The 27,223-nt window shown below is 42.3% G+C and overlaps 1 protein-coding gene across 3 annotated transcripts; it reads right to left on the bottom strand.

Moving 5' to 3' along the window:
* Nucleotides 1-1,661: 1,661 nt before the first annotated feature.
* Nucleotides 1,662-26,092, bottom strand: dhx15 (DEAH (Asp-Glu-Ala-His) box helicase 15). Of its 3 annotated transcripts, none has more exons than XM_042401051.1 (14): nt 25,873-26,092; nt 23,654-23,966; nt 21,780-21,973; nt 21,434-21,593; nt 19,766-19,984; nt 15,606-15,773; nt 9,871-9,957; nt 9,336-9,485; nt 8,721-8,829; nt 5,304-5,495; nt 4,121-4,243; nt 3,838-4,028; nt 2,824-2,993; nt 1,662-2,049 (listed from the first exon to the last, which is right to left on the bottom strand). In XM_042401051.1, the coding sequence occupies exons 1-14, from the start codon at nt 25,878-25,880 to the stop codon at nt 1,932-1,934; spliced, it is 2,202 nt and encodes a 733-aa protein (XP_042256985.1). In that variant the 5' UTR covers nt 25,881-26,092; the 3' UTR covers nt 1,662-1,931. The 3 variants fall into 3 exon arrangements, with proteins under 3 accessions (XP_042256985.1, XP_042256983.1, XP_042256984.1); XM_042401049.1 differs by lacking the exon at nt 25,873-26,092 and adding an exon at nt 25,694-25,847; XM_042401050.1 differs by lacking the exon at nt 25,873-26,092 and adding an exon at nt 25,059-25,687.
* Nucleotides 26,093-27,223: the final 1,131 nt, after the last annotated feature.

Here is a 27,223-nt window from a genome sequence, read left to right as displayed (position 1 = left end):
ATCTTGGAAAACAAAAAAAAGTAGCAGAATTTTAGGTTTCTCTTTGTGAAGTATAATTGGCAACAACATTCAAAGTTGCAGTTTGATTGTTGTTTTGTGTACTTTATGCATACTTACTGCTAAAACTACTCACTATACTGTGTAGAATTGGTATGCAGTATGGGTATGGGACACGCCTCTCATCTTGTTCAAGCATAACTACCCCTTAAATGCACTTCTATGAAGTTGGAAGGTTTGCGAGAGACAGATTTTAAAGGAATGGTCAACAATAAAGAGGCCAAGATATCTTTATTTTTAGTTGCTAGTATGAGTCGAACAAAAAAAAAAAAAGAAAAAAGCTGGATCCTTCCCATAATGCAACTAAACATGAGACAGAATGAGACGGGAAAGCTTCCAAAATGAAGTTTGTTAGAGCTCATCCAACTTTCTTTGTTGCTACGGAAATTTTATACGTTTGAAGTAGGATGCTAAATGAAGCTTAACCTGACAAAACTGTAATGGGTTGACTATAGTAAAACTGAATTACCATTCAAGTCATGTCACTGAGCAGTATTCTGATTATTCTCTGTATCACTGCAGTGCTTAGGATTCGTGCTTCTCCAAACTGCAAGCTTTACCTTCCACACTGAAGAGGCGCTGACACAAAGCAGTACAGCCAGAACAGGCTCCGGCACAGCAGGGATTTCACACTGATCTTGTTCCGAAACATTTGTAATTAACATTCCCCCTCACTCCAACTGTTTCTGAAGCTATCAATATCCCAGTAAGAAGATTTAACTTCCCCAAAGAGCCAGGAAACGAGCTGGATTTGGCAGGTCAGACGTGATTGCTCAGTGTGTGCGTGTGCGTGAGGGTTAAGTGAAAAGTTTACACACAGATTATCCTGTTATTTTAATGCTGACACTGGAAATTTTTATTACAAAAGTCATTTTTATTAAGTTGAACGGTTGACAGGAAATTAGTATCTCCATGACAAGAGAACATTAAATTATGCCTGCATCAAAATACAGTATAAATTACATTTGATCAAAAGCCTCTCTTCATGGACTAATACCTTTTAGAAGTAGGGGCATAACAACAGCCAAGACTCCAGAGTTGGGACATATCATGACAGATGTCTGTAAAAGGAATGTTGAAATCTACATTAAATATGAAAAATCATGCTTTGGCTGCATTCACACCAAATCCGGGAATGTATGAAAAACGGCAGTCCTCCCATTCATTTGAATGAGGGCGGTATATTTATGCTGCAGGTGTGGGGGCCACATAGGGCTCAGCAAAAAACTGCAGCAGCCGTCTAGCAAGAGGTTGAACCACACTCAACTTTTGCCGAAACGCAACTCGATGTCACGCTGTGGTGGCCAATCACATACATGCAAGCACACATTCTTGGTGGATTATTTTTGTTACGTGACCGCCATATTCGGCTGTTTACCTCGTGATCATCGTGATGAAAGATAAAACAGTTGCTTCCGTGAAAACTTTCAAGAGTTGTAAAATCCTGTCTGTGAGTTTTACAAACCACTTTGTGGTGTTTTGGCTTCTGATAAGTCCTTAAATGCATTCATCTGTGACTCCAACTTGACTTCCTGGATTGAATTTCATTGCCTCACCGGTACCTCAAACAACACGCCCCCACCATTGTAGCCCCCTGCATCGTGAATGCAACCTAGATAGAAATGGTTCATGACTAATTCCTGGTCATTTACAGTACATTTTTCGTAGTGCTTAACCTTCTTGGCTGGAAAAAAAAAAAACAAGGCCCTCAAAGGTAACATCAATCATTATGAAAATACATTAGACACAGTGAGACAAAAACAGAATTCAAAATGAGGTTTCTGGTGGAAAAAAAAAAAAAAAAAACGCTCAATAAGTTCAAAATTAACTTTGTACAAATACTGAGGATGCTGTTGCAGCACATGCAAACCTTCTTAGTACTGAGTGTATTCCTTGGATGAGAGTTTTGCAATGATACGCTCCAACTGTCTCTTTGCTTCACACTGGGGGAAGTTACTCATCTCGTAGTACTGCGGGGCAATTTTCACCAGCCTAGGAAAGAAAGCAAGTAAATATTAGTCACAAAAATTGTCTTCAGTGTTTACTTGTGGGAGAACGCAGTTCTTCCATATTCACATGGCGACTACCAGTGCAGGCACAACAAATTTGATACTTAATTGAACAAGGAAATGAAAAGAAAGACACACAGATAGTAGGGCTTGATGCAGTTTCACCAATAGCATACAGTGCACCAGTTTACAGTGGTTTTTTTATTTATTTAGTCTTAAGTTTACATTTTTATTGTGTTTGTCCTGAACTCCTGCATTGGAAATGAAACAATGGATCAGAATATTAAAAATGCTGATGTTCAGCTTTGATTCTGTGTGTGTCACATACACAGCGTACACACTGAACATACCGTACAGACAGAGACACAGAACAGTCAGGTAAAATAGGCAGACCATTGGAAAATTATTTTTATTTTTTATTTTTTTTACAGGTTCCCTCCAACAACAAGCCTGACTCACACAGACAAAACCAAACAACAAAACAAGCCCTTAAAAAAAATTGATCTTTTTGAAGAAAGTTTCTTCTTTTTTTAACCGAAATCCAGGGTGTTTCACACAGGCGTTCTCTCACACACACACACACACACACACACACACACACACACACACACACACACACATAATAACAATAACAATGACAATAACAATGTTAATAATAATTTGTGTATAAGCTATGGCTATGAATTGAAAATTTAATGAAATATAACAGTCTTTACATACTGTTCCTACCGAAAGTGGAGCTACACCTGAAACTTACCACTCTGGTTTGATGTCGGTGCACGTGCGGATGTAATTCTTGGTGGTGAGCACGAACTCATTGTAGAGCACCCACTCAGGCTTGTGGTCCAGCACAGTGGAGGGGTGCAGCTGTACGACTTGGTTGTCCTTCACCGTCAAGTAATGGCCTGTGCGCTCCAGGTGAGCGACCTGTTCGCGGTACAGGAAGAGAAGAGGGTCACACACTGAAATCCAGTTTCAAACATTTACACCATTTATTGGTGATTAATTTAATTTCTGCTTTTATGTCAGGTATTTTAACTATACTGATCCTTCTGAATCTAATTAAGTTACTAATGCTTCGATAAAAAAGCAACTTGACACTGAAGGCTAACTTGTTTTTAGCTGCACAGTGAGCGATTTTTCATTACTTTATCCGATACTTGGTAAAACAGACAGAGGCTGTTGTGATTAACCAAGGCAATCAGTCTCAATAAAGGCCTTTCCAAACAAAGACATGATCTCTAACGCTGTGAATAGTCGCACATGGGCTGCAAATTTGTCTCCAAGATAAAGGTTAATGCTGACAAATATTTAAATATTAACACCATAATTCAACTTGTCAGGTTGCTTGTTTCAGGTACCCCTGAAAATGGCTTCTTGCAAAATGCCATGTATTTCTTTGAGCAAGGGATAAATTGACTTGATTTCTTGTTATGTGTTTAAAACAGCAGCTGCTGTGTGTGTGTGTGTGTGTGTGTAGGTGTACATGTTAAAAGACGGCTATCCATTCCAATAATCTCCGCTGCATTTTTAGTCGGTACAAATGTTTTGCATGAAAACACTTTTTTTGTTTTTTTCAAAACTCAAAAAGGAAAAACTTCAATGAGCATCAGAATAGCAGTGGAGCTGAATAGTAAGACTGCCTTTGCTCGAATAACAGATGTAGTTTTGTAGTTTGACCAAAAGAAAAGAGAAAAGAGGTTTCATAAAGACTGACATTAACTTAAAGTCATGGGAGACTAAATATTATTAATAATAATGATGACCTGACCTGCATGAAGAAGCCAGTGACCAGCACTCGGCGGATGTTGATGTAGTAGTCTCTGCTGGTGAACTCAGTGCTTCGCCGCGGCAGGTTGAAACGGTCCATGATCCTGGACAACTGCTGCCTTACGTTGTCTGCTGACATCAGCGAGCGGTAGTTGACGAAGTTGTCGTAGCACCACTGAGTGGACTCGTGGTCTGTTTGAGACGAGGGTCGATTTAGTCAAGAGCGAATTAAGACAACATGAATCTTATTCGGTGAAATTTGTGCGCTTCAGAGGGTCACTTGCTTTGTTTGAAGGCGTGGTAGACGTTGAGCAGCGTCAGGTGGTCTCCGTCGATGTGGGAAAAGCGCATCTTGGACTCATCAGCCACCTTCTTAGCCTCCGTGGGCCGGACGAAGCACTGTGGGACTAAACAAGGTTGGTATAGGCCCCAACACAGCCGCCCATAGGGATAAGTTAAGCAAATCCCACAGAGAGGAACGAGGCCTCAGCTCAAGAGGCACAGAGCACTTCACAGGGCACACTGAACTGTGAAGTGTTTAAGTTGGAAAAGGAAAGAGGGAAGGTCAAAGGGAAGGGGAGAAGAATGGGTTTCTCCATGCTGAGCAGAAAAAAAACTGGTGATGCTATATACAGTACATGATATAGTACATGACACACAGTCCAAACAAGCATCCTACCTGGCACTGAGGCAAGATAAAACAGTGGCCCTCTCCCCCTCTGTGAACTTGCTCTGAATTGCTTAACATCAAACACTCTTGATTGTGGGTTTAATGGGTGAAAGCGGTGTTTATTGAGCCTCATGGTTGGTTGCTGTGGAGGCAGCGTTCTCAGGTGTACTTTTGCTGCTTACTCTAATGAACTCAGCAAAAACCTGCCATCCTGAAACACCTGCTTTAAGTGCATACCACGTCCAAAACAGCTAGTTAAATCCATTTCCCCACTCTCAAAGACCCTCACAGTCCCTTCAAAGGCGTCAAGATTCATCTCAATGAGCAGCATTCTGCTTTGGCAAGCCTAAAGTGCAATTACTGCTGTAGCACGCTGGTGCTGTTCCAGCTACACCTATACATTTCGTACAGACATGTATTTTTACCCCTTTCTCACAAATAATAGCTGACACCGCTGACTTTATCCTCTGCTTGCCTTGTAGTTAAGTTCAGCAGGTGAACATTACACTTATTCTAAGTAGATTTAGATTTCTGGTGTCTGAACTGTTCATACTGATGAAGCCAGAATGTATATTTAAACTCCTACGCTTTTGATTTGAGTTAAATAGATCAATTAAAATCCTCACAACTAAAATACAAAGAAAGGTACAAGAATGCAAAAACATTTAGAAGTTAAAGAGGCTGCTCTGTGTATTTCCTTCAAGCTCTTAAGTTATTTCTGGGTCGTGGTCCATGAGCACAGGCAATGGAAAGAGTAGCAGCTCAGTCCCACACAGTGGGCCAGCCCTGAGCATTACCTGACAACATGGCAGTGATGGAGAGGACCTCGTTCGAACAGTTGAATTCACAGCTGGCGATGACCATCTTGGCCAGCTGGGGGTCCAGGGGGAACTCTGCCATCATGGAGCCCAGCTCCGTCAGGTCACCGTCGTCATTGAGCGCTGCCAGGTAGTTCAGCAACTCCAGGGCTCGCATCAGGGTCTCTGGGGCTAGAGAAGACAGAATGGGATAGATGGGCCATTAAAATGTTCCAAGCCCATGGGGCAAGCAAACACACACACACACACACACACACACGGATGACAGAGATTGCACAATTTGCAAAATTGTCATTCTTTCATCACAGCAACACTTGAGAAGAACAATTTGGAGCTCTTTCACACGTATGTATGCGAGTTTGATTAATTCTCTAGTATTACATGTTCAGGCTTGTGCAACTTCACACTCAACACTTAATAAATGTGTCTATTTTAGCATTAAACATTAGGAAGCTCACTAAATCCAAAACATGTTAAATTTGTTTCCCTGGGCATTTAAAAACTACACCTCATTTCCTGTTTGTGTGTCACTGAGGCAGAAAAAATATGGATATTTAAAATATTGTTTAATATGAGTGCATAAATAACATTCAAAATCATGGATAAACTATAATAGCAAAAGTAAAAAACAAAGAACAATGTCATGGGATTTCTTTTTAGCCACTTTGAAGTAAAAATTCAATCAATGCCATGTGGTTCAGTGGTTTTTGGCAAGACATAAACCTGCTTTTTGCAGTATTATCTGGTTTATTTTGATGGCTCAGTTCTGGGGAATATCTGCAACCTTATCAACCAGATATGATAGCTCTAACACTTGCAGTGTCAGATTGGGAGTATGTGAAGAAAGAGGAAGCGCAAGAGGAAAGAAAGCTGATAAAACAATAGAGTTCCCGCATCTGCTGTACTCGGACCTTTAATGGAAGACAAATGCGAGTTAAGAAAAAGACACAGACACTCAAACAAAGGGAGGCTGTTGGCAGGGTTTCATGGCAGGGAGCATGAGGAGAATCAAAATTAGAAGGTTCTTGGTATGTGATGGCCAGAGTTACGCTAGACAGCAACTTAGCGGAGAAGTAATCATGGCAGAGCTCATTTTTCATCCTCCGCTCAGGCAATCCTAAACAACTAATGCAATTACAGGGGAACTTTCTACTTAATGCTTCAACACAAAAGGCTTCCACCGTTTGGTTAAAAGATTTTTCCTCCAGATGCAATTATTGACCTTTGGCTCCCGAGAGCTGAAGCCTAATGACCAGTTGCATGTTAACTGAAAATTAGCTTCAAGCGCTGGCTGCAGTGCTCACTTTCATTTCTCTCAAGTGCTCCCAAAAAAATTCAATTTCAGACAGCAGGGAGGCATTTTTTTATGATTAACAAATATTGATTTGGGGCATCAAAGCAACTTTTTTTTTTTTTTTTAACACAAAGTGAGTGCCGACCACATTACTTACCACACCAATGGCTCGTGTGGGGCTGAACAAAAAGGTGAAAATCTGATTTCCAAGTACTGCTAGCATGATGAACCAGTGTGGAAATTCAATCTATACACAACGTGGCTCATCAGAAAGCAAGTATTGACTGCCTCAACACACAAGAATCCGATATATTAACCAAGGGCCAAATCAATGAGACGAAAGGCTAAAGGTACATTAAACCACATTGGCTCTGAAAGGTACTTCTTTGAAAATGTCACGAGGCAAATGAATCCCACCCAGCCAAGTCCTTGTGTAAATCGCTACTGATTTCTTTTGGATTTTCCATTTGGTTGGCTGGCTCAAACTGTCGCTCCTGTGTTTAGTGAGCGAGGAGCGAGGTGGGGGAAAGAGAGAAATAAACTAGATATTTGGGCATTTCACAGTAAAAGGAAAATCAAGGTTGCTATTAACATTATGGACAAGCTCAAAGAGAAGACGCCGCTGGCATTTGAGGCTGGTATCTTTGATCATCAGGGCAGCTTACCGAGAGACAACACCTTAGATAAGATTAATTTCACTTTAACTTTAGGTGGAATCGAAACACCAAGAAGCAACAATACTGAATGTATGTTTGTCCCACATTACCACAGTTAACACTGTTGCTTTATAGCAGAGAGTTTTAAACTATGACACCCATTTCGGATTTAAATAACTGATTAACAAAGCAGTTCAATTAAAACCTTCAAATCTAAATCTCATACAATGCCGTCTTCCATTTCTTGACTCCAGAGACACATCATTGACCTGTTCATTCGCTCTGAGGTGGGCCTTTGACACAGCGAATCAAAATTGATCCGCTGTAACTAGATATTATAAAGCACCTGACCGGGAACTCGCACAGACTCAAGGAAGACTTCATTCATTTCATCGAACTAGCTCCAGCTTCCAATGTGTTCAGGAGCTAGTTAGGAGGAACCGTCCGCCACGAGTGGATCAAATAAATAAAAGGGTAATCCTCCCCTTTCCCTTCACCCCACCGTTCCCAGTTAGACTCAGCAGACAAGGCCAATCCGATATGTTGACGCTTTACCCTTGCATTTTGTGAGAAACCTGGGGGTGGTGGTGGAGGTCAGTCACGTTTCACTGGAGGAATATAAAGAGAAGGCAATAGCCAAGGTGATAGCGCTGCTATTGATGTAACCAATTTCATTCTCAAAATGGCGTTTGCCACAGTGGACGGGGAGAGATGGGTTTAATCTCAGAGGTGAGATGAAAACTATATTATGGTGAGAAAAGGAGGGAGGGAAGAGGAGGTTAAGGATAGGAAAAGGAGGGGTGGTCTCCACGGAAAGATGTAGGAACACACACTCTCCAGGAGAACGCCGTAACTTGGCACCTCAGTGAGATAATCTTTTTTTTAGCCTCGATCTAGCATGATTCAGATGTATAAGAAATAAAAAATACAAACAAAGGCAGTCAACTTAACACATCGCTGTCTTTTCCCACTTTAAGGGAAATAATCTGAACTCTAAGTAGACTGCTCATAAAAACTGCAAAACACTATTGTGTAGTCCATGTCTGTCAGAGCACTTATCCTCAAATCTCCAAACATTCAGTATGCAGTATTTGATATCTGCCAAGATCATTTTATCTTTGCTTTGTCGTTGTTCCCCCAAGCTCCCGAGTGACACAGCCAACCCAGATTTCATATCGTAAATTAAACACCCATAGTTCATCTAAATGTTTGCAGATTTCATAGCAGTTTGTAACTGCATTTGTATTGATTCAGATGACACTGATCAAAATCAAGATCTCAATATTATTTGATATTAAACACATTATAAACGATTTTTTTGCCATGCAAAGATTGATATTTATGGGATGCAATGCAGAGTTAAACAACACGAAGAAAAATGTGAACATACAGTGGAGAAATGTATCTTTAAATGCTAAAAAATAATTCATATTTTTCCACACTAACCTGGTGGGTCCATGAAGTCAAAGTGCACCAGGTCGTCAATACCCAGTTTCTTCAGCTGCAGCACCACTGAGCCCAGATTAGACCTCAGGATCTCTGGATACGTGTTGTCCTGCGCCAGTTAAGAGGTACAAGAGAAACCCAAGGAACAATTCAAAATGAATTAGTCAGGGTGCTTTTTATCTCCTCATGTGTCGCTCATATGTCAACTTGAACAGAGACTGCAAGTCTAGGGCATTTGAAGGGCTATTTAACTTGTTTAAAAAATTCCCTTTGCCAGTCAGCGTGACGTGAAAGAATTAGCCTGTTAAAATGGAGAACTGGGCTTCCACAGGTTCATCTGTCACAAGGTGGCTGTGTCGTTAGCACAGGTTATGAAGAAGGGCGGAGGCACTGTGGTTTAGCACCAAGCTCTTGGAATTATAATTCAGCTGAACAGAAAAATCATGGAGTACTAAGAGCAAATATTGCATAATAGAGAGCTTTTCCAGTTAAAAGGCTTCTCTGGGGGAAATACACTTTGCTTGTGGCATTGAAGAATGTGAGATATGAGAATAAATTAGCTGTTTACACCTCATAGAATTTCTGATAATTTTTCAAACTGCCTTGTTTTCTTACCTGCATTTCTGTCTTGTAAGCTTTCTCAGTGTAAAGGCGGAAACATTTCCCTGGGCGTGTCCGTCCAGCACGACCTGCCCTCTGCTGGGCTGAGGCTTTGCTGATTGCCGTCACCAAAAGTGATTCCACTCTGATACGTGGGTTATACACCTGATAGGAAAAGGGAAAATAAAAATCAGAGCTCGAACGATGCCGATGTAGCTTTTGTGGAGGGGTAGAAAGTAGTCAACATATACTAACGCAGAATATACTACATATACACAGTAGCTCACAGACAAATTATACTAACACATACACAAAATCCATTATAGTGCACATATAATCTCTTCATGCGCCATGTGTATGACTTGGCTCCAGGCTGGTGAAATGTCAGAGGAATAAATAACTGGCTTTTCCATCTTTGCCGCTGTCAGGTGTGCACTGCTGTGTTTATCTGGGGATTCTCAGGCAACAGAGGCAGATGATCGGAGCAGATAAAGAGTAGTGGGAGAAGACAGGCTATGTGTGTGTGTGTGTGTGTGTGTGAGATACTAACCTTTTGCTTGGCAAATCCGGGATCAATTACAAACACCACGCCGTCAATGGTCAGGGACGTCTCTGCGATGTTTGTTGACACAACGACCTGTGGAAATGAGACCAGCTGGGTTGAGAAATGATCTACATGGGATGTCTGGAAGGACTGACGAAACTCTACTGTTGGACCCAGCATCAAAATATTTTTAGAATATTTTGTGTATTGCCATCAGTTATTGGGGAATTTCATTCCAACATAAATGCATTCAAATACAGACTCAACAATTTTAAGAATAAAGGTAAATTCTTCTGGGGAAATGGTAACACACTGAAGTGCAGAACTAAATTTGGATTGTCATACTGAAGTGTCTTGAGGAATCATAAAGTTTGGCGCTTTTACCCGAACAAACAAGAACTTTGTGGAGCAGTTCAGGTGGAGACATCAGCTTTTCTTATACTTGAAAGACATTCATTCTGTGATGTGAGCCAGCTGACTGAAAAAGGTTGTAGAAAAGCCACTATGGTGCACTGTACACAAGCAGTCTGATGTGACCCAACAGGGGAGTACCACAACAGTTTCTGCAATCAAGTTCAATGTGCTATCAACGCATTTGTGGAGAGAGCTGGCTTGGTGCTCAGTGTCCAATCCAAATGCATTACCTCTGGCTTTTGTGTGTGTGTGTGTGTGTGTGTGTGTTTGAGAGGTTGGGGGTCTGTCTGACTGTCCTCAGCCTGCTGCTGGTTCTGTTAAGATGTCAGCTTCCCTCTTTTGGAAAGCTCTTCCCAGAAAAGAGTTGATGTAATAGTTCCTCACAGGTGGCCTGCTTTTTAACACATTGAGAGCAAGCGAGCATCTCTCCCCCAAATAAGGGCTGCTGTAGATCTCTCATGTGAACCCAAGCCAATGTCTCAAAATTTGGAGCACTGCAGACATGCCAACTGTGCATGGCTCATTGTCGGTGATTGGCTCTTGCTGTGTGCTATGCAATGCTGCCTCTTTCAAAGCTGTGCTTCAAACACCAGAGACAAGAAGCCCTGCAAATGTTTGCAGTAATTTTAGTTTGACACATTTTGTAAGTTATAGAACATTGATAAATATCCTAGTATGTTCACAGTAGACTGGCTATGGTTCAGTACCAGGTTTTGAGAATTAACAGTATCTAGTTTATTTACAACACTTGAGCAAATAATACCAGGTTGGTAAGGGAGCTAGCTTTAGCATCAGGGCAGTCATTATTGTTAACTGTCTACTGTGCAGAGAAAAATTGGAAAAGGTGGAAGAAAACAGTAGGGGGAAAACAACCAAGAAATGAAAAGCTATTTGGATTCTCAAAACAAGGCAAGGGGGAGAAACTGTGAACCTGCACCATCTCAGTCTCAGATCTTTTTCTATCACAATTATCCCCTATAGCGAAGCTGTCTATGAGAAATGACAGCTGAATCAGAAAAAAAACAAAATCAAATGAGTCACATCACCCTATGGGTCTCTGGCTGTCAGCATATACACAAACAGGGGGGAGGAGAGGAAGACAGATTTGCAGCTGCTCTCACGCAAACCCTGACCGCCGCTAGGGTGAGCTGTCCTTATATAACAGTGGAGACCGACTTGCCAGAGAAACCCTTTCGATTCATCACAGTGCTTTAGACTGCGACAGCCTGGTCTGGCAGTTGCCAGCAGAGTGGGCATAGCCAGTGTCATAACTTACTATACAAGTGGGCGTTGGGGGGAAAATGCCTCTCTACAGTTTGGACATCTTTTACTTGCTCACTTGCTCAACATCTACCAAGATAGGAACAAGCTGCAGGCTGACCTAAGCAGTCATTTGGTGGTAGCTGCCTGCTTTCTTGGTAGTCTTCATGATAAAATGCCAAGCACAAAACCAAACAGTTCTCTGTAGTCTTTGCTGATACAGGTCCACAGAACCAATTTTGCACACTTGACACACTTCCTTTGTAGCGGTGCCTCTTCAGCTGTCTTCAAGCTGTGAGCCTCAGAGACTTTTAAATCCCACCTTTTAAGCGAGGATTTCTCTCCAGCCTGAGAATGCCTGACTGTTGAGTTATTAATGCCAGGGAGGGCCTTTTTCCCTTCATTCAGCCCTTGACCTCGGGTAATTCACCTGTCGAAAGACATATTCCCCATATGAAATATCTGGCAAATGGTTGGGTTGTTATTCAGGTATTTCTTGGCTGAATGGCTGTGTAGATCTGATTGTGCCATAACAAATGTGAGTTGCTTAATTTTGATAGAGAACTGAAAATGGTATAAGCTATGTGAATAACAGCCAGCCTGGTGGGGTTACATCAAGGTTTAAGATCAGAGGTAAAGGTACTATCATAGCGCTTTCCTACTGCACAAACCTAATGAAACGTCACATGAGGTTCTGCTTTTGTTTCCACTGTTCCCTGCTTGTTTTGAGGACACATTCTTGAGACAAAATTCCGGCTAAGTCTTCACTTCCAGGAACTATCTGGGATTGGGGGGGGCAGCGCTGTCAACCACGGATGTTCATGCAAATGTGTGGTCACATCACAACACAGACAACTAGATCAAATGTAACAATAGCAACCACCATTCACTACTGAATCTGTATCAAACAATGCTGTAAAAAAAAGAAGAACTACGGAGAATATCTGAGGAGGCCATTTAGAGCTTGAGCCAGTCGTTAGACACAAAAGGTATAACAGGTTTCTCAGTGCTCAGCAGAAACAAGAATACAACACAGCCAAATAGTGTCAAAGATGAAAAAACTGATTGAAAAAATTAAAGATCACAGTTGGAGCACTAGAGGAAACTATGAAGAAATCTGACGGACTGGACATCTTTTTGCGCCACTGATCATCTTGTACCTGCCCCAGCAGTGCCCTAGAATCTCCGTCGGTGTATTACTTGTATCTTTTAAAAACTGGCGCCCCTTCTTAAACTGTCCTCAGTCCCACAACCACTTGCATCTCCTACCAAGCAGCACATGAAAATGACTTACTCTGTCCAGCATTTGCCTTCTTATTGTCAAAAATGTACGAGGTTGTAAAATATAGTGAAAACACAAGAAAGAACCTGGTGCTACACCCACAAGCTTTCTAAAAGTTTAGTTTATGGGAAGCCCCAGGTAACAGGTAAAGTTCCTGCAGTGGTAAAGGACTGTCAGTGTCCCAAAGCTACAGAGGAATCATATCTTTGTGAAACCAATTAGCCACACTGTGGTAGTCTGAAATTAAAGAGCCTGACCAAAAAAAGACAGACCGGCCTATCGGACAGTGTCTCATGACAGGCACTATATGCCGGCAACCAGCCTCCCAGCGAGGAATGAAAGGCATGGAATGTTTCAAAGTCTGGTTAAAAAAAATGGACTAGGTGAGGTTGCCACTGTCCCGCGTGTTGGGACACAGTCAGTGCTCCAGCAGATGCCACACATGACACCCTCTCACATTTCATGATCATATGGGTGGCCTCATTGACTTCATTGATTCTGAAGGATTATCCAGGCTAGGGCCATTACACTGAATGCAGGCTGGCTCCTTCCAGTCTGTTGCTGCACTGGATAATCCTGGCTTCTTCATCAGTAATATCATTAGAGCATCATCTCTGCATGTTATTTCTGGGTTATTACCTGCAGAAGAGCGAGTACTATGGCTAACATGGGCCATCTTTCACATTCCCTGCTAGGGAACAGAGCCTTGTTGACAAATAAAGCCTTCCCCTGACTGGGGAAAAGGACAACGTGCCTTCGACAGTGTTGACGCATCCGCATTCAAAGCTCATTGAAATGGATATGTGGCAGAATCACGAGTGACATTTGAGGGAATATTCCAAACGTGACAAAGCTAAAAACAAACCTTAGACTCATCGCAGCACATTTATTGAGACAATCTTCGACACGCTGGAAAGCAAAGTGAGATTATAGTCTTTGTTTGTAATTAGTCAATCGCTGCCTTGGCTCTAAATAATTAAAACTGTTCAAAAAAATGGAAGATCAGTGGCTTTCCTCGAGAAATAGATAAATTACGAGCTAGTGCTTTATGTTAATTGAGGGGTTCCTAATGCAGTCGTTAGCATGCGTAGCAGCAGACGTGTCGAACCTTAATTCTTTTTCACTACTTCCTCTTGGACTGGCTTGGATGACATCTCGGCATTTTTCACTTGATGGAGCTTTCAGTCATGGAGGAGAACCACGTTTTACTTCAAGCACAGCAACTTTAGGTACCGCCTTGACCAATTAAACAAGCTCCTTACCAACTGATCTTGAGGTAGAAAGGGGCATCGGTTGTGTCGGGGTTGCTGGGTCACAGTGTGAGCACTACAGTCATTTTGTTTCCTGTATTAACTTAATCATGGGAACCAGGGAGAAGCTGCTGAACCATGTTCACCTGCATGAGGAAGCAATAGCCCCACTGCTATCCAAGAAGCTCGCTAGCAGTGGAAAATCACCGTCTTCCCCTTAGTTCTATCACATCAAACCTAAGTATGTAAACTTACAGGGCCATGCCGGTGCGACTGCCAGATCCAAGTAATATTCATGGCAACCCTGTGTAACAGTGGCCCTGTTTCATGTCAACATCCCTTTGAACAGCAGAGGCAAACACTGAGAATGATAATTGAACTTTTAAAAAAGATCTTATCCAACGCTTGGGTAATCAAACCACTACGAATGTTGAGCCTGTTGAGCCTGCGCAGCACACACACACACACACACACACACACCACTCAAACAGAAAGCCTGAAGAGATGAGACTATAAAACTCAAGACAGTAAAAGGAAAAGAGATCCAAACTTTGTAGGGAAACCCCCGGCATGTGCCGCACTGGAAATATAAACTTGAAGACAGACTTGATCCCCGTTTTAAGGTGTGTCAAATGATACTTTGAAAAAACTTGATTAATTGGACGATTCAGTCGCACTGCGAGGATTCCTATATTCTGAAAATCCCAGTTGAATTGAGCGTTTTTAAAGTATCGCAATATGTTAAACTTTGACAGCCCATAAATATTTTCACTGCTCATATGTCAGCCTGATCTGCCTCAATTAGAGGGGTTGTAGCAATGAGTCATTCATCAACACCGTCCCCTATCAGATGCCGGGGGAGAATGTTTGCTCATTCACTGGCAGTGATGATATTCTGATATTTTGTCAGATCACTGGCCAACAGTGTGCCAGCGCTGGTGGTGCTGCTACTCTTGTGATGAGCTCGTCTGAATAGAAACGATCACACAAAAGACAGGAATTGTCTAGTGTCTGTATCAATAAGAGGATCATCCACTCCTCTGAGATTAAGTGGTTGAAGAAGATGGTGTTATGTTAGCGAGAAAAGTGCTGGTTTTGGTCAGCTGATATAATGCGCACCTTTTTGCATGGTTTCAGACAGCAGAGGTCTTAGGCCTCCTGTCTGAGCAGCAGCGGCGCCTGTGCAAATGTAGTGGAGAGATAAAAATGACTGAGAATGCAGTACTTTCCTCAGGCTCAGAGGGCGTGAGTAATACCCCAGTTATAATTTAGAGCAGAGAATCGCATGCTGACAAAAGCAGCATATGTTGTGTGAGTCAGTTCTGCGCTAAAGCTGAGGAAGGGAAAAAAAAAAAAAAAAAAAAAGTTTCTCAGTCCCTACCTTCCAGCTTTCTTCCTTTACCCACCTTATTCCCCATCTGTCCTTTCTGAATCAACTCCACTCAATTTCTCGTTACGCTCACCCTTTCCTTCAAACTCCCCGCTTCAACCTCTCCCCCCCTGAGCGTTTTTTTTAAGCAGCAAGGCAGTTATACCTTCCTTCCGATGGCACCGCTTGGTTTATTGGGTGGGGGTGGCTCGAAGATCCTCTGCTGTTGCTGTGGGGGCAGCGTCGAGTACAGTGGGATGATTTTGATGTCACCGACATCGGGCCCCAGGTCGTCGACCTCTCTCTTGATTCGCTTGCAGGCTTCGTCGATTTCCTGAAAAGATGGAGGCACGACAATTAACCCGGGCGTCACTTGTGTATGCAAACAGCAAAATCAAACAGGTTCTGAACAACACCTGGATAAACAATGGCGGTGTATCTGGGTGATAGGGAAGGCAAGGGGAGGAGGAGGCCGGGGAAACCGTGGTTCCCTGCTACAGTACATTTGTTCTCACTATCGCTCCATCTGACGGAGGAAATTAAACCTGGACTGCAGTATGCTTTGCTGAGCTCCCTGTGGCTCTGTTGTCAAATGCAGCAATCATGGAAAACATGGACGCGCACGCTCTGAAGGCACACACACACACATACATACACACACACACACACACACACACACACAGAGCCAGACTGACTCAAACAGGGTTCATTATTCCACAGTGCAGCATTGTAGAGGGGAATGTGAGATGAGACTGCAGCACTGATGCATAACCAGCGGCAAATCATGGCAGATCAGTTTAGTGAAGCTGAACGTTCTAGAGCCGGTGGGCTGGCAGACAGACAGAGGACCTGAGTAGCGCCAGGAATAAGAAAGCATGATAGTGAGCACAAGGCTAGGGCCCATTCTCAAAGGGCCTATATTAAAATCTACATATTCCACAGGCATTCCCTGCTTAACTAATTAACATAGACTTGATTTATTTCACCCACTTCTACACACACGCACAGACACACACTCTCATACGTTTAAACTGATCATACTTGGTTTTACACTGTTTCTGGTATAGCCTCAGACAACAAAACAGCTTTTAGAAACTCCTGCTGTTAAGGACCGTTTTCTTTGTTTTCCTAACAACAATCATTTTATCCTCATGAAGCAGCAGCAGTTACTTTATGTGTCACGTTACAGCCTATACTGTTGCACCACCTGCAGGCCCAGGGGAGCAATGCAGCGACTTCTCCGAGTGGGGTGTTGCAAGGTGCTCGTGCACAAGCTCGTTGATTCCAAAAAAGATTTTACTGGTGGTTGTGGACAGATAATGGCTTACATCACAGCTCTTCATGCATCATTTTCATTATTTAATGGGCCAACAAAACAGCCTATAAATGTCTCAGATATTTTTGTTTCCTTTTCTAAAAGAATAGTATGCTTAAATTAGTTGAAGCATGACTGAAATATACTTAATTTGTACCTCTGTGTCAAGCCGGTAACACCTGCCTTGACATGAGAAAGTACCACGGTGATGTTTCCTGTTTTCCTTCTGGACTGCGAGTGTGTTATTAGCCCCGTTTGTCCCCTTGTTCATTGCATTAAGTCAAACCCTGCTGATGGCCATGTGCCTCTTAATCAACACACTGACAAGTGGAAAACAGTAAATCTGAATGGATTGGTAAAATTAGCCTGGGTATTAATAGCCTATCAAGCCTCTGGATGCAGCAGCTGCCATGGAGAAAAAAAATGGACCTCTTTGCCAAAGCGCTGGAAGCAAGCTGGCTGTCTGTCCCTTAGGGATATGAAGACAGAGTGTGTGTGTGTGTGTGGGTGTGTGCACGTGTGTGTGTGTGTACACAAACACACACATACACACACACACACACAGGGGCATTTGGCCAGTGTTGGGAACCTGTCCACCAGCTCTCCCTGCGACCCCAGAAGCAACAATCTACAGCCAAGCTAATAACCAACACATTTAGGCACTCCTCTTGACTAGCAAACAACCCCCCCCCCTCCTCCACAATCCCCATGTTTTGATGTTAGCTGCTGAGGGGGAAGCTTAAATATTAGGACTTATCTTTGCTCAACAGCTGTGATAAGTTTCGACTTTCTTGTTTGGAGTTGGTGCTTCAGTTCTATTTGTTTGTGGAAGCAAAATATCTCACAGAAAAACTCTATAAGCGGGAGGAAGAGAGTCCTGTGCATTTTGCTTTCGTCTCTTATAAATTAAACCGTCAGATAAAAAGAGTCTATAGCGTTGCCATGGATTTGCCTCCCAATCATTAGTCTACATCAAAGTTGCTGGGAGACTGAAGAGGTTAAGAAGCGCTCAAGGGGCGTGCTGCAGCACCCTTTGAACACCCATCTCTGCCAGACCTACCACACATTAACTACTTTAACCCAATTAGGAGGGGGTGATAATAAACTCACCGTGGGAGTGCTCTCAGTAATGCCTTAGCTTGACACAGTGCGGTGGGGGTGAGAGGGGGTATTTTCTGCAGTTAGATGTAATCAACAAATTACATCTAACTGCGGAATATGTTTAAACACATTTCCCCAGACTTTGACACATTCAAAGCAGTGGCTATCGTGTTTCTGGTCGTCTGAACAGCTTGGATACCACTAAATCTAAAATCAATTACCAGCCCTCAAAGGAGACTACTTCAAACACCATGCCCTCCATGACTTCATCCCCTTCGTAACAAGCTGAATATTGATCCTGCTTTGGCAAATGAGATCTGACATAGGTGTACTGCAACAGTCAGCTGATGTTGAGTGGCAAATAATTACCGCTAATAAACAACCCATCACAATGCGGGATTGAGGCAAGGTATTTTTTTGCAGATGCCTTATGAAGATCAAAAATATGTATTGTGACACTAAAGTGTAAATGCTGAGATAAAGTCCAACATGTCATTCAAAGCTCTGGAGCGATTTGTGCCGCGTTCACACCGGTTACATTCTCCTTTTCAACCGCAAGTAAATCACATGGTCTCCAAAACCGTTTTGTCAAGAGTGGTGAGAGAATAATCATACCAGCACAGGCACTGTTGGCTCTGACAGGCTTCTCCTGTCCAATGATCAGGAGATTGAAACATTTGTTGGTGCTTTTCTCTCTCTCAGTGTGAGTGAGTGTGTGTGTGTGTGTGTGTGTGTGTGTGTGTGTGTGTAAGTGAGTATGTGTGTGTCCACCCAGCTGTGACCAAATTCATCATTTTGGGCATGAACCCTGCCCTCCATTACACATCAGTGGACAACATTTGCAGGGAGAGGGAAAAAAAAAAAATAAATGACTTAATTTCAGAGATCCGTGGGAAGGGCAGAATCTGGGTCACTCCTCGTCCTCGTCCCCCCCCCCCACCCCGCCGCCCACCCCTCGCTGTGCAAATCCTGGTGGTTCCCAAACAGGCTCGGTCACGTGCGTTAACATCTTTCATTAATTGTTTTAATTATTTTAATCATTTAATTATCAATAATTTCCTGTGCAGAGAGTGCACATGTGTGTTCATGTGACAGTGTATGTAACTCCTCTGAGCAAATAAGATGAATACACACACACTCTTAACTTTGAGAGATGTATGAAATCTTTGCATGGGTTTGTTTGGACATAAATAACAATATTATACATGTATTCATTGAACAAATGGTCGATAAACAGAAAATGAACCGCCAACAGCTGTGACAATTGTTAACAAATACCAAATATTTGCTATTTCTAGTTTCTTAAATAAGGCTGGATAGAAACACTGATCTCTGATTCTTGATTCAGTTCCATTAGATAAATACTAATATTGCATAAAATAATTTTTTAGGCCTACATGTGCAAAACAGTTGAGTAAGAATAACAGAAGACCTGTATCACTAACAAGGGCTTCATCATAATGCATATTTTAAAAAAAAGTGTTTGCTATCTCATACAGCAGTTCCTGGACTGTCAGTGGCTGCCGTTTCAATTTAGTCAAGCGCATCTCCTCTAATGATCAATGTGAGCACAGACAGCAGAAACTGAAAGTCCGCTCATTAATTCATCTGTGCTGTTTGTATTTGTGTTTGTGTTGACAAGAGATCAGTCTGATACCTGCAGACAGCTGCTAGCTAGCATTAGCTACCCAGCAGGTAGAGACAGACTGAAGTTTCTCTCCTATGTTTCACCGTGGGCGGGGCTGAGCGCTCCGTGTGTGTGAGAGTGTGTGTGTCCTCTGAGCAGAGCGGAGGAGAGACCGAGCTCCGAACCTAAAACTGTAACAGCGTGGCATGCTTGCAACAGCGACACAGTCAATCCGGTAAAAAAAAAAACAAAAAAACATCATTAAAAGCCTATGGAGTTGTACCTCTTGTCCGGTGAGAAAGAGCAGAACATCCCCTTCATCCTCCTCGCACATGTGGATCTGGATCACGGTGCGGATAGCGGCCTCCAGGTAGTCACGCTCTGGTTCGGGCGTGTAGAAAATCTCCACGGGGTGCGTGCGTCCTGGGATGGTCAGCAACGGGCAGCTGTCAAAGTACACCTGGAACTTACCGGCATCCAGTGTGGCACTCATGACAATGACCTGGACAGAGGAGGGCGCAGGGAGGAAAGTAAAGTGTGAGAAAAGTCTGTAAGGGACAATGTATTCATACAAGAGGTGATGGAAAAGATGAAAATACAAAAATTTTCACATTCCAATTCCAATGTCTGAAGATTTTTTTAAGATTTAGAAGTTCATTGCTCTTTGAAAGGGTGTACTTGTGTTATTATGCTATTATATTATCATTATATCAGTGGCATAAAATGCTCCTAAAATGACAATAACATCATTTATCGCAATTATTTTGGGGAGAAAATATCATCAAACAAAAGTAGTTATCGTAACAGGCCTAATTATGGGAGTGAGCACTCGAGTGAAGAACGAGGTAATATTTTATATATCGCTGGATGATGATAGGGGATAAGGACACATACTAAGTGGATAGGCGTGCGAACAATACAGAATGGAAAAAAAAAAGGTGAAGAGCTGGATCAGGCTTTTAATCAGAATTTAGGATGAAGGCACTGGCGCAAATCCAAGATGGTGTCTATGGTTTAGAACTTGGCATTACACTTCAAGTCACTGACCTACACACAGCTATGTAAGTCCTTGTTCCTGATGTTGGGTATACAATGTTCTCTCCAGAGCCATTAGACAGAGCGCATTAGGATTCTGATGAGAAACGCATCTCCCATTTTCAATCTCAAACATTTTCAGGGGCCAGCGTCTCGGCATTTCGCTTTACGCTCTGCGAGGCATCATAATTGCTCTTAATCAAGGCAAATTAAACTTTCAAATTTGAAAGGGGATCGGGATGAAAGAGATAGAGGGGTGTGGGTGGATGATCATTCCCAATAACCTAGACCTCATTTAACAGTCCACCAACAACAATCTAACCTTTGATTCCACACTGACAAACAACTAGTCATTATCCATCTGCTTTATGAGAATGATGTCTGGCACAGTCTGGCTATAAAAGTTCTGCCTGCCTCTACGCCCCCCCGCCCCCCCATCCACACGACATGTTGCTGTGTTCCCCCCCCTGGTTGATAGGCTTAAAATGGGGCTGACTCTGGGAGCAATCTTTGCTAGCGCTGCGGCGCAGAATAGATGTGCATTTCTGAGCCTAACAGCAACATTTCTCTTTCCTCAACGGATACACAACTGTCAGACATGGGGACACTGTCAGGAAAAATGTGACAAAAGGGAGGAGTGACAGAAGAGGGACATAAACACTGGCTGTCACTGAGCTTATCCTCAGGGGGGAGTAATATTTAGGGCTTTAACAATGTTTTGTAGGCATTAACTGGGACATATCTGTGGAAACAAATCAGACTTCTGTCAAGAGTACTTTCAATACCAAATACAGAAGTAAAACAATATAAAACTGAGAGGAACAAACAATGAATGCAGGCACTGAATAACTAGTTACATTAAGATTTAAGAACTTACACTACATTTAAATGACTGCGATGATTAAGTGGACTATACCTTGAGGTCAGGCCGCTGGCGGACCACCTCCTTGAGGACCCCCATGAGGATGTCTGTAGCTAATGTGCGTTCGTGGGCCTCATCCAGGATGATGACACCATAGCGCTCTAGCAGGGGATCGTTCATAGCCTCCCGCAGCAACATTCCATCTGTCATGTACCTGTGCGAAAAGAAGAGATGCAGGTTTTATCATGATATACACCAGGATTATCTGCTTAAAATTAAAGCAATAACCCACCCTCATTAGTTTACTGAAACTGATTGTAAAATGATCTTGTACAAGGTTTCTGGTTTTTCTTATGAAGTGAGCTGAGAAAAAGTTGGGACTTTTAAATAGCCGTCTTACTTGAGGACAGTCTTGGCAGAGCTGCAGTCCTCGAACCTGATGGAGTAGCCCACCTCTTGGCCCAACATCACATCCATCTCGTCAGCCACCCTCTGGGCGACACTCATGGCGGCCACTCTCCTGGGCTGGGTGCAGGCCACTGCTCTCTTCGGTCCCGGCATTGACCGTACCATTTCCACACACCACTGAGGAATCTGAGAGGCAAATTAGATGCTCTTAGAATCAAAGATAGTGCTTCCAAAAAACCGAACGAAAAAGGAAATGTGTTAAATAAAGTTCTTTAAATCGCTGACAAGTGGCAACCTCTTATTTCCTCTATCTTCTCTGACTAGTTGGTTAATATCATCAAGCCTTGCAATCACTTGGAGGGTAAATAGCACTTAACATCTCATATATCATGACATATCATATTTGTTTACTTATTATATATATTTTTTTATTATTATTTATTTTATATGTGATGTATTTTCACATATGTGTGTAAGTATACATCTGAATATATGGATACATGAATACATGCATAGGCTCTCTATTTGAAAAGCCGTATCCTATCGCATTATAAACCGTGGTGAGCCAGCTCACAGGGGATACGGGTGGAGTGGGATTTGGTGATGGTAACCCTAATGGGTTCAAGAAATAAAACATCTTTATGACGCTAATATCTCTGTTACTGTACAACTGCAGTAAAAATGTGTTTACAAAAAAAAGACGAATGAAAAGATTGCACAGCACTACTTTTTGGAGGTTCTTTACAGTTCTTCATGTCCTGCAAGACTAACTCGCTCACTCGGGATCCCTTTGCTTACAGCTTAAAAAGAAGAGGCGTGTTAAGAGAGGCCTTAACATAGAGCATCTTACTTCCACTATATTAAGCTTGAGGTTCGGATGACTGCTCTTAAGAGATGATTCAAAATCTTACCAGTCTTTGAAATGTCAACCAATCAGAAGAGCAAAGATGACAGGTTTGGAAGAGGTAAACATTTCACAGACAGACTAAAAATATGTTTTTAGCGCATACAGGATCTGACGCTGATCATCAAAATACATTTGGTGGAATGCTCGGTAGAGCTGCACAAATGTTTTACGTTATGATTTCAACTGACACCTGTATGCAAACTCATGACAAAGATCTCGGCTGCATTTGCATCAGTTGATGTGACCGTTTTCTACTGTTTGTTCTGTCTGCATCAAGACAAAAAGTGAATGGAATAAAAAAATGTTTGTTTTTTAATATGTTTTCCCTGAAAATTATGAGAAAGAGTCAGGATCTCAGTTCAAAGTGAGAAAATTGAGTAAGGAAGTGTGTATTCAGTCCGATCTTTCTCTGTTTTTTTGGCTAAATACAATCCTACACACTCTTTAAGATTCAATAAACACAATTAATTATTAATCTTATAAATGCATCACTGACTTCTTTTCCTTGCTGCATCACCGCAGGTCCTTAAATCCATAAATGTACTAGCCCCTGCCTTGGTGAACAAAATCACCCCTCTTAATTTAACGAAATATGTTTGGAAGTTTACATTCCCCTCAGGAGAAGGCAAAGGTTCAACCAGTGATTTACTCTAATCTAATCTCTCCTTCAAATTTTAAAAACAGACAACCTAGCTCTTCCTAGAATGTAAAATAACCTTAACAACTAGACACTGTTCAACTCTAGAGACAAACTGTTTAAAATGCATCATCTGGTCATTGCATCCTGTTTTCTATGTTATTATTATACCAATTTTATCACAGATTTGCAATTTTTCATTTAATTTGACACACTTCAGTCAAGTCAGAGTAAAAAATGTGTTTTAAAAAAGGTAGCTGACAACTTAAGTGTATGTTACTGTGCTGGTGTTGCAGCAATGCCCAAAATTCTGCCTTTCTACCTGTGTGGTCTTTCCAGAGCCGGTCTCTCCAACCAGCACAAAAGACTGGTTACGCATCAGGATGTCAGTGAAGGACTCTCTGTATTCCCAGACAGGTAACTGCAGTCGCTTCTTGAGGATCTCATAGTAGCGTGGTGTGTGGGGCAGGTTGGTAAAGGGGTTGATCTGCTGCTGTAAGGGGGTTTGCTTAAAGAAGCCTCCACTGCCTGCAGTAGGGTTGTTGGGCATCCCGGAGTACTTCACCCTGTCCCCGTCTCGATCCCTGTCCCGGTCACGCTCCCTGTACCTCGACCGCACATCACGGTCTCTGTCCCTGTCGCGGTAAGAGAAAGGTGCATGAGTTGCATTGCCGCTCAAACTAACCAATTTAGCTTTCCACAGAGACACAACATGACTCCAAATGACATCCGAGCAGACCATATCTAACATTATTAGCCTAGATATTGTCACGTGAAACACAATCAAACCAAACATAAAAAGGCAAAACATGGAACAGACAGTGCAAAAATGTGGGTTCCTGTCAAGTTCTTTTCTCGAAAAATCACATGAAAAGGTTACTGCGCATTCTTATTCACAGTGGCAAAATGCACAGCCTAATCAAGTGTAGCATGCAAAGGTCATGATAAACAGTAATTGTCCACAATGTAGATCAAGCAAAACATTGTTTTTTTTTTTCCTATTGCAGAAAGATGTATTTAATGCCTTCAGGCCACAATGTAAGCCATTTATATCCCCACATTGACTTTAAAGGGCCCTAGAGCTAGGTACTTAGCAGCCAACTACTGCCATAAAACTGGCTACACACCAGCCAAATGTAGAAGATGGTGTGTATAGGGTGTTTATCTCACTCATTTCAGTTGTACCACTGATACAAGAGTCATCTAGGGATAAATTAAGGCTAAAGAAGGACAATGTCACCTTGATCTGGCACTAGTACTAGTAGTTTTGTGGCATATTTCCCTTTGAAATGCCACTAACTTTGTCTTTGAAATTGATCATTAACACGTTTACAAGACAACTCTATTGCCTATCAACATTTTAATTCAAAATAATACTTTTTTTCAATGTATGTCTGTGAGCGATGTGTTCAGTAGTATTTACATAAGCTGACAACAGAGGCGATGCCAGGTAATTTCTAATTTGGAAACACATTAACACCAAACAACTTGTTTAGGTGCAGCTACATCTCTGGCATCTGTGTCCTTGTCTGTGGGGAAGCTGCAGTCTGCACACCAGTATCAGAAAGAGACGATGCTGCTAGGTGCTACTGTTTCTACATCAATACGACTGGATTTATAATACACGTAATGCGTGGAATAATTGTTTATTCCTGTGGGGGAAATATGTGTTTGGCCGTAAGGTTAAAGGACATGTCAAGAGCAGTGACCCTGCGCTTGTAACTTACTCTCGGTGTTTTGATAAACTGACAAGCAGTGTCTCTGCAAACTGGGTCATCCAACTTATACATGTCTGCCAGGTCTCCTAGACCCGCATGACCACTCTGCAATACTTTCATATTCTCATAGAGTGATTGACTTCACAGCCAAAGTAGACTGACACTGATTCTGGGCTGTTATCTATGATGGGACATGGATGTGAGACCGGGCAGCTAGCATTAGCCCGGCTAGTGGTCCCTAAGAGTAGCTTCAACGCAGCTTTCCTTCTTCACTTTGTAAACGCTACATGCCCTAACAAGCCAGAGTTCATCACGACAGGTTGACTTTGTGTCACGAAAAGTACGAGACTGTTTAATTTCACCTTGCACCGACTAATATGTAACGTTGCTACGTGCAGACCCGACCAGGCCAGTTGGGTTACACTAGCTACCTGTTAGCTACGTTAGCTACACTGACAACTTGCTGCAGGACCACTGCACAGCCCGGTAGCAACCATACATTTGCTTTTTGTCATTTTATTAGAGAAATGCATTATCACCCCCGCCGTTGCTAACTTAGTGGCTCAGCTTGGTTAGAGTTAACGGCTAACGTTAGAGCAGCAGGTCAATAACAACCTCCAGCAATAAACGCTAACTTTACATACCCATCAGAGCATCTATTTCTACTCGACAAATAATCATCACCCAAATCTGAACGATGTCGGTAGAGCATATCGCTACCAGCAACCGTCCAAACAGCGACATTAACGGCTAAATTATGTCTATGCAGATTCTCCCCATAACCGTTAAACAACCGGGAAAAATGGCCACCGGAAGCTCTTACCTCATCATTATTATATCCTTGACAAAATTACTCGAAAGCCGTTATTTTTTTTACTGCGATACCCGGCGAGCACGTTGCATAGAAAAAGGTCCCGGCTTTACAGAGCCCTGCGCATGATGTTGTCCAAGAAATCGTATCTCTGTGCATGCGGGTGAGATGCAGCAGTTCAGGGATGCGGGGGAGGATGCGGGACAGTCCGTGTTGCCAGATCTCGCGAGAGATCAAGCAACCAGGTCTGTGGAAATAAGCCCAGAAAAAGGGACTTGGCACTTCAAAAAAAAAAAAGCCCAAAACAGGCGACCTCGCCTACCACAATGTGAGAGAGAGAGAGGCCAGTTGATCTATATATGTATATATATATATATATATATATATATATGTGTGTGTGTGTGTGTGTGTGTGTGTGTATATATATGTATATATGTGTGTGTATATATATATATATATATATGTATAAATTTATTTTGCATTTCATAAGCAACCATTTCAAAAATACTGTAACTTGTAATTTTACATTTTTCTTTTTAACTCTAAAAAGTTGAACAAAATCACCTGGCCAACTAAAAAATGAGGAATGAATAAATTAATGAATGAAAATGAAAGTTAAAAGTTGCATATAACAAACTGACCAAGTACTTATATCAACGACGGCAAAACAAAGATATCATGTTGGCCTTTTAAACAATCATTAAAAAAAATTACACATACTGGGCCTTTGACTGGCCATCTCCATTAATATATGAAAAAAAAACTTGTCTCTTGTCCTCAGCTCTGTTCCCCTTTGACACATAAATCACACACACACACACACACACACCTTAATAATAGGTACAGCGGAGAGAGAGAGGAAGGATGGGATATAGAGAGAGGGAATGACATGCAGCAAAGGGTCTGAGTCAGAATCGAACCCAAGCCACTGCGCCTGTGACTCAGCCTAACGTTAAATGGCACGCACACTAACCGGTGAACCACCGGGGTGCAGCTAAGAATTTTAATGTCAGCTAGGACATGTGTGGTTCTGACAGCAGGCAGTGATATTTGAGAATTTAGATGGAGCTCAGTCAAACGTTATTTAAAGGACCAGCGTGTAGGATTTAGTGGTATCTAGTGGTGAGGGTTGCAGATTGCAATCCTCACCCTCACCTCTCCCTTTCAAGCATGTAGAACCTACGGTGGTTGCAAAACTTGCGAAAAACATGAAAAGCCCTCTCCAGAGGAAGCGTTTGCTTTGTCCATTCTGGGCTACTGTAGAATGGCGATGCAACATGGCGGGCTCCGTGGAAGAGGACCCACTCTCTATATAGATACAAAGGGCTCATTCTAAGCTAACGAAAACACAACAATTCTTATT

This window comes from Thunnus maccoyii, chromosome 22, assembly GCF_910596095.1.
Source record: "Thunnus maccoyii chromosome 22, fThuMac1.1, whole genome shotgun sequence".
Classification (NCBI taxonomy): Eukaryota; Metazoa; Chordata; class Actinopteri; order Scombriformes; family Scombridae; genus Thunnus; species Thunnus maccoyii.
The sequence above is the reverse complement of the archived record's forward strand: the minus strand, read 5'-3'. Positions and strand labels throughout refer to the sequence as shown.

What these genes read in the sequence shown, in the direction of transcription:
- dhx15 (XM_042401049.1), bottom strand. Translation starts at nt 25,761, where the DNA reads ATGCTCTACCGACATCGTTCAGATTTGGGTGATGATTATTTGTCGAGT. An exon ending in TGACTTCATGGACCCACCAG is followed by an intron (nt 5,496 to 8,720) that starts GTTAGTGTGGAA and finishes TGTCTTCTCTAG; the next exon opens with CCCCAGAGACCCTGATGCGA. An exon ending in CATCACTGCCATGTTGTCAG is followed by an intron (nt 4,244 to 5,303) that starts GTAATGCTCAGG and finishes AACCTTGTTTAG; the next exon opens with TCCCACAGTGCTTCGTCCGG.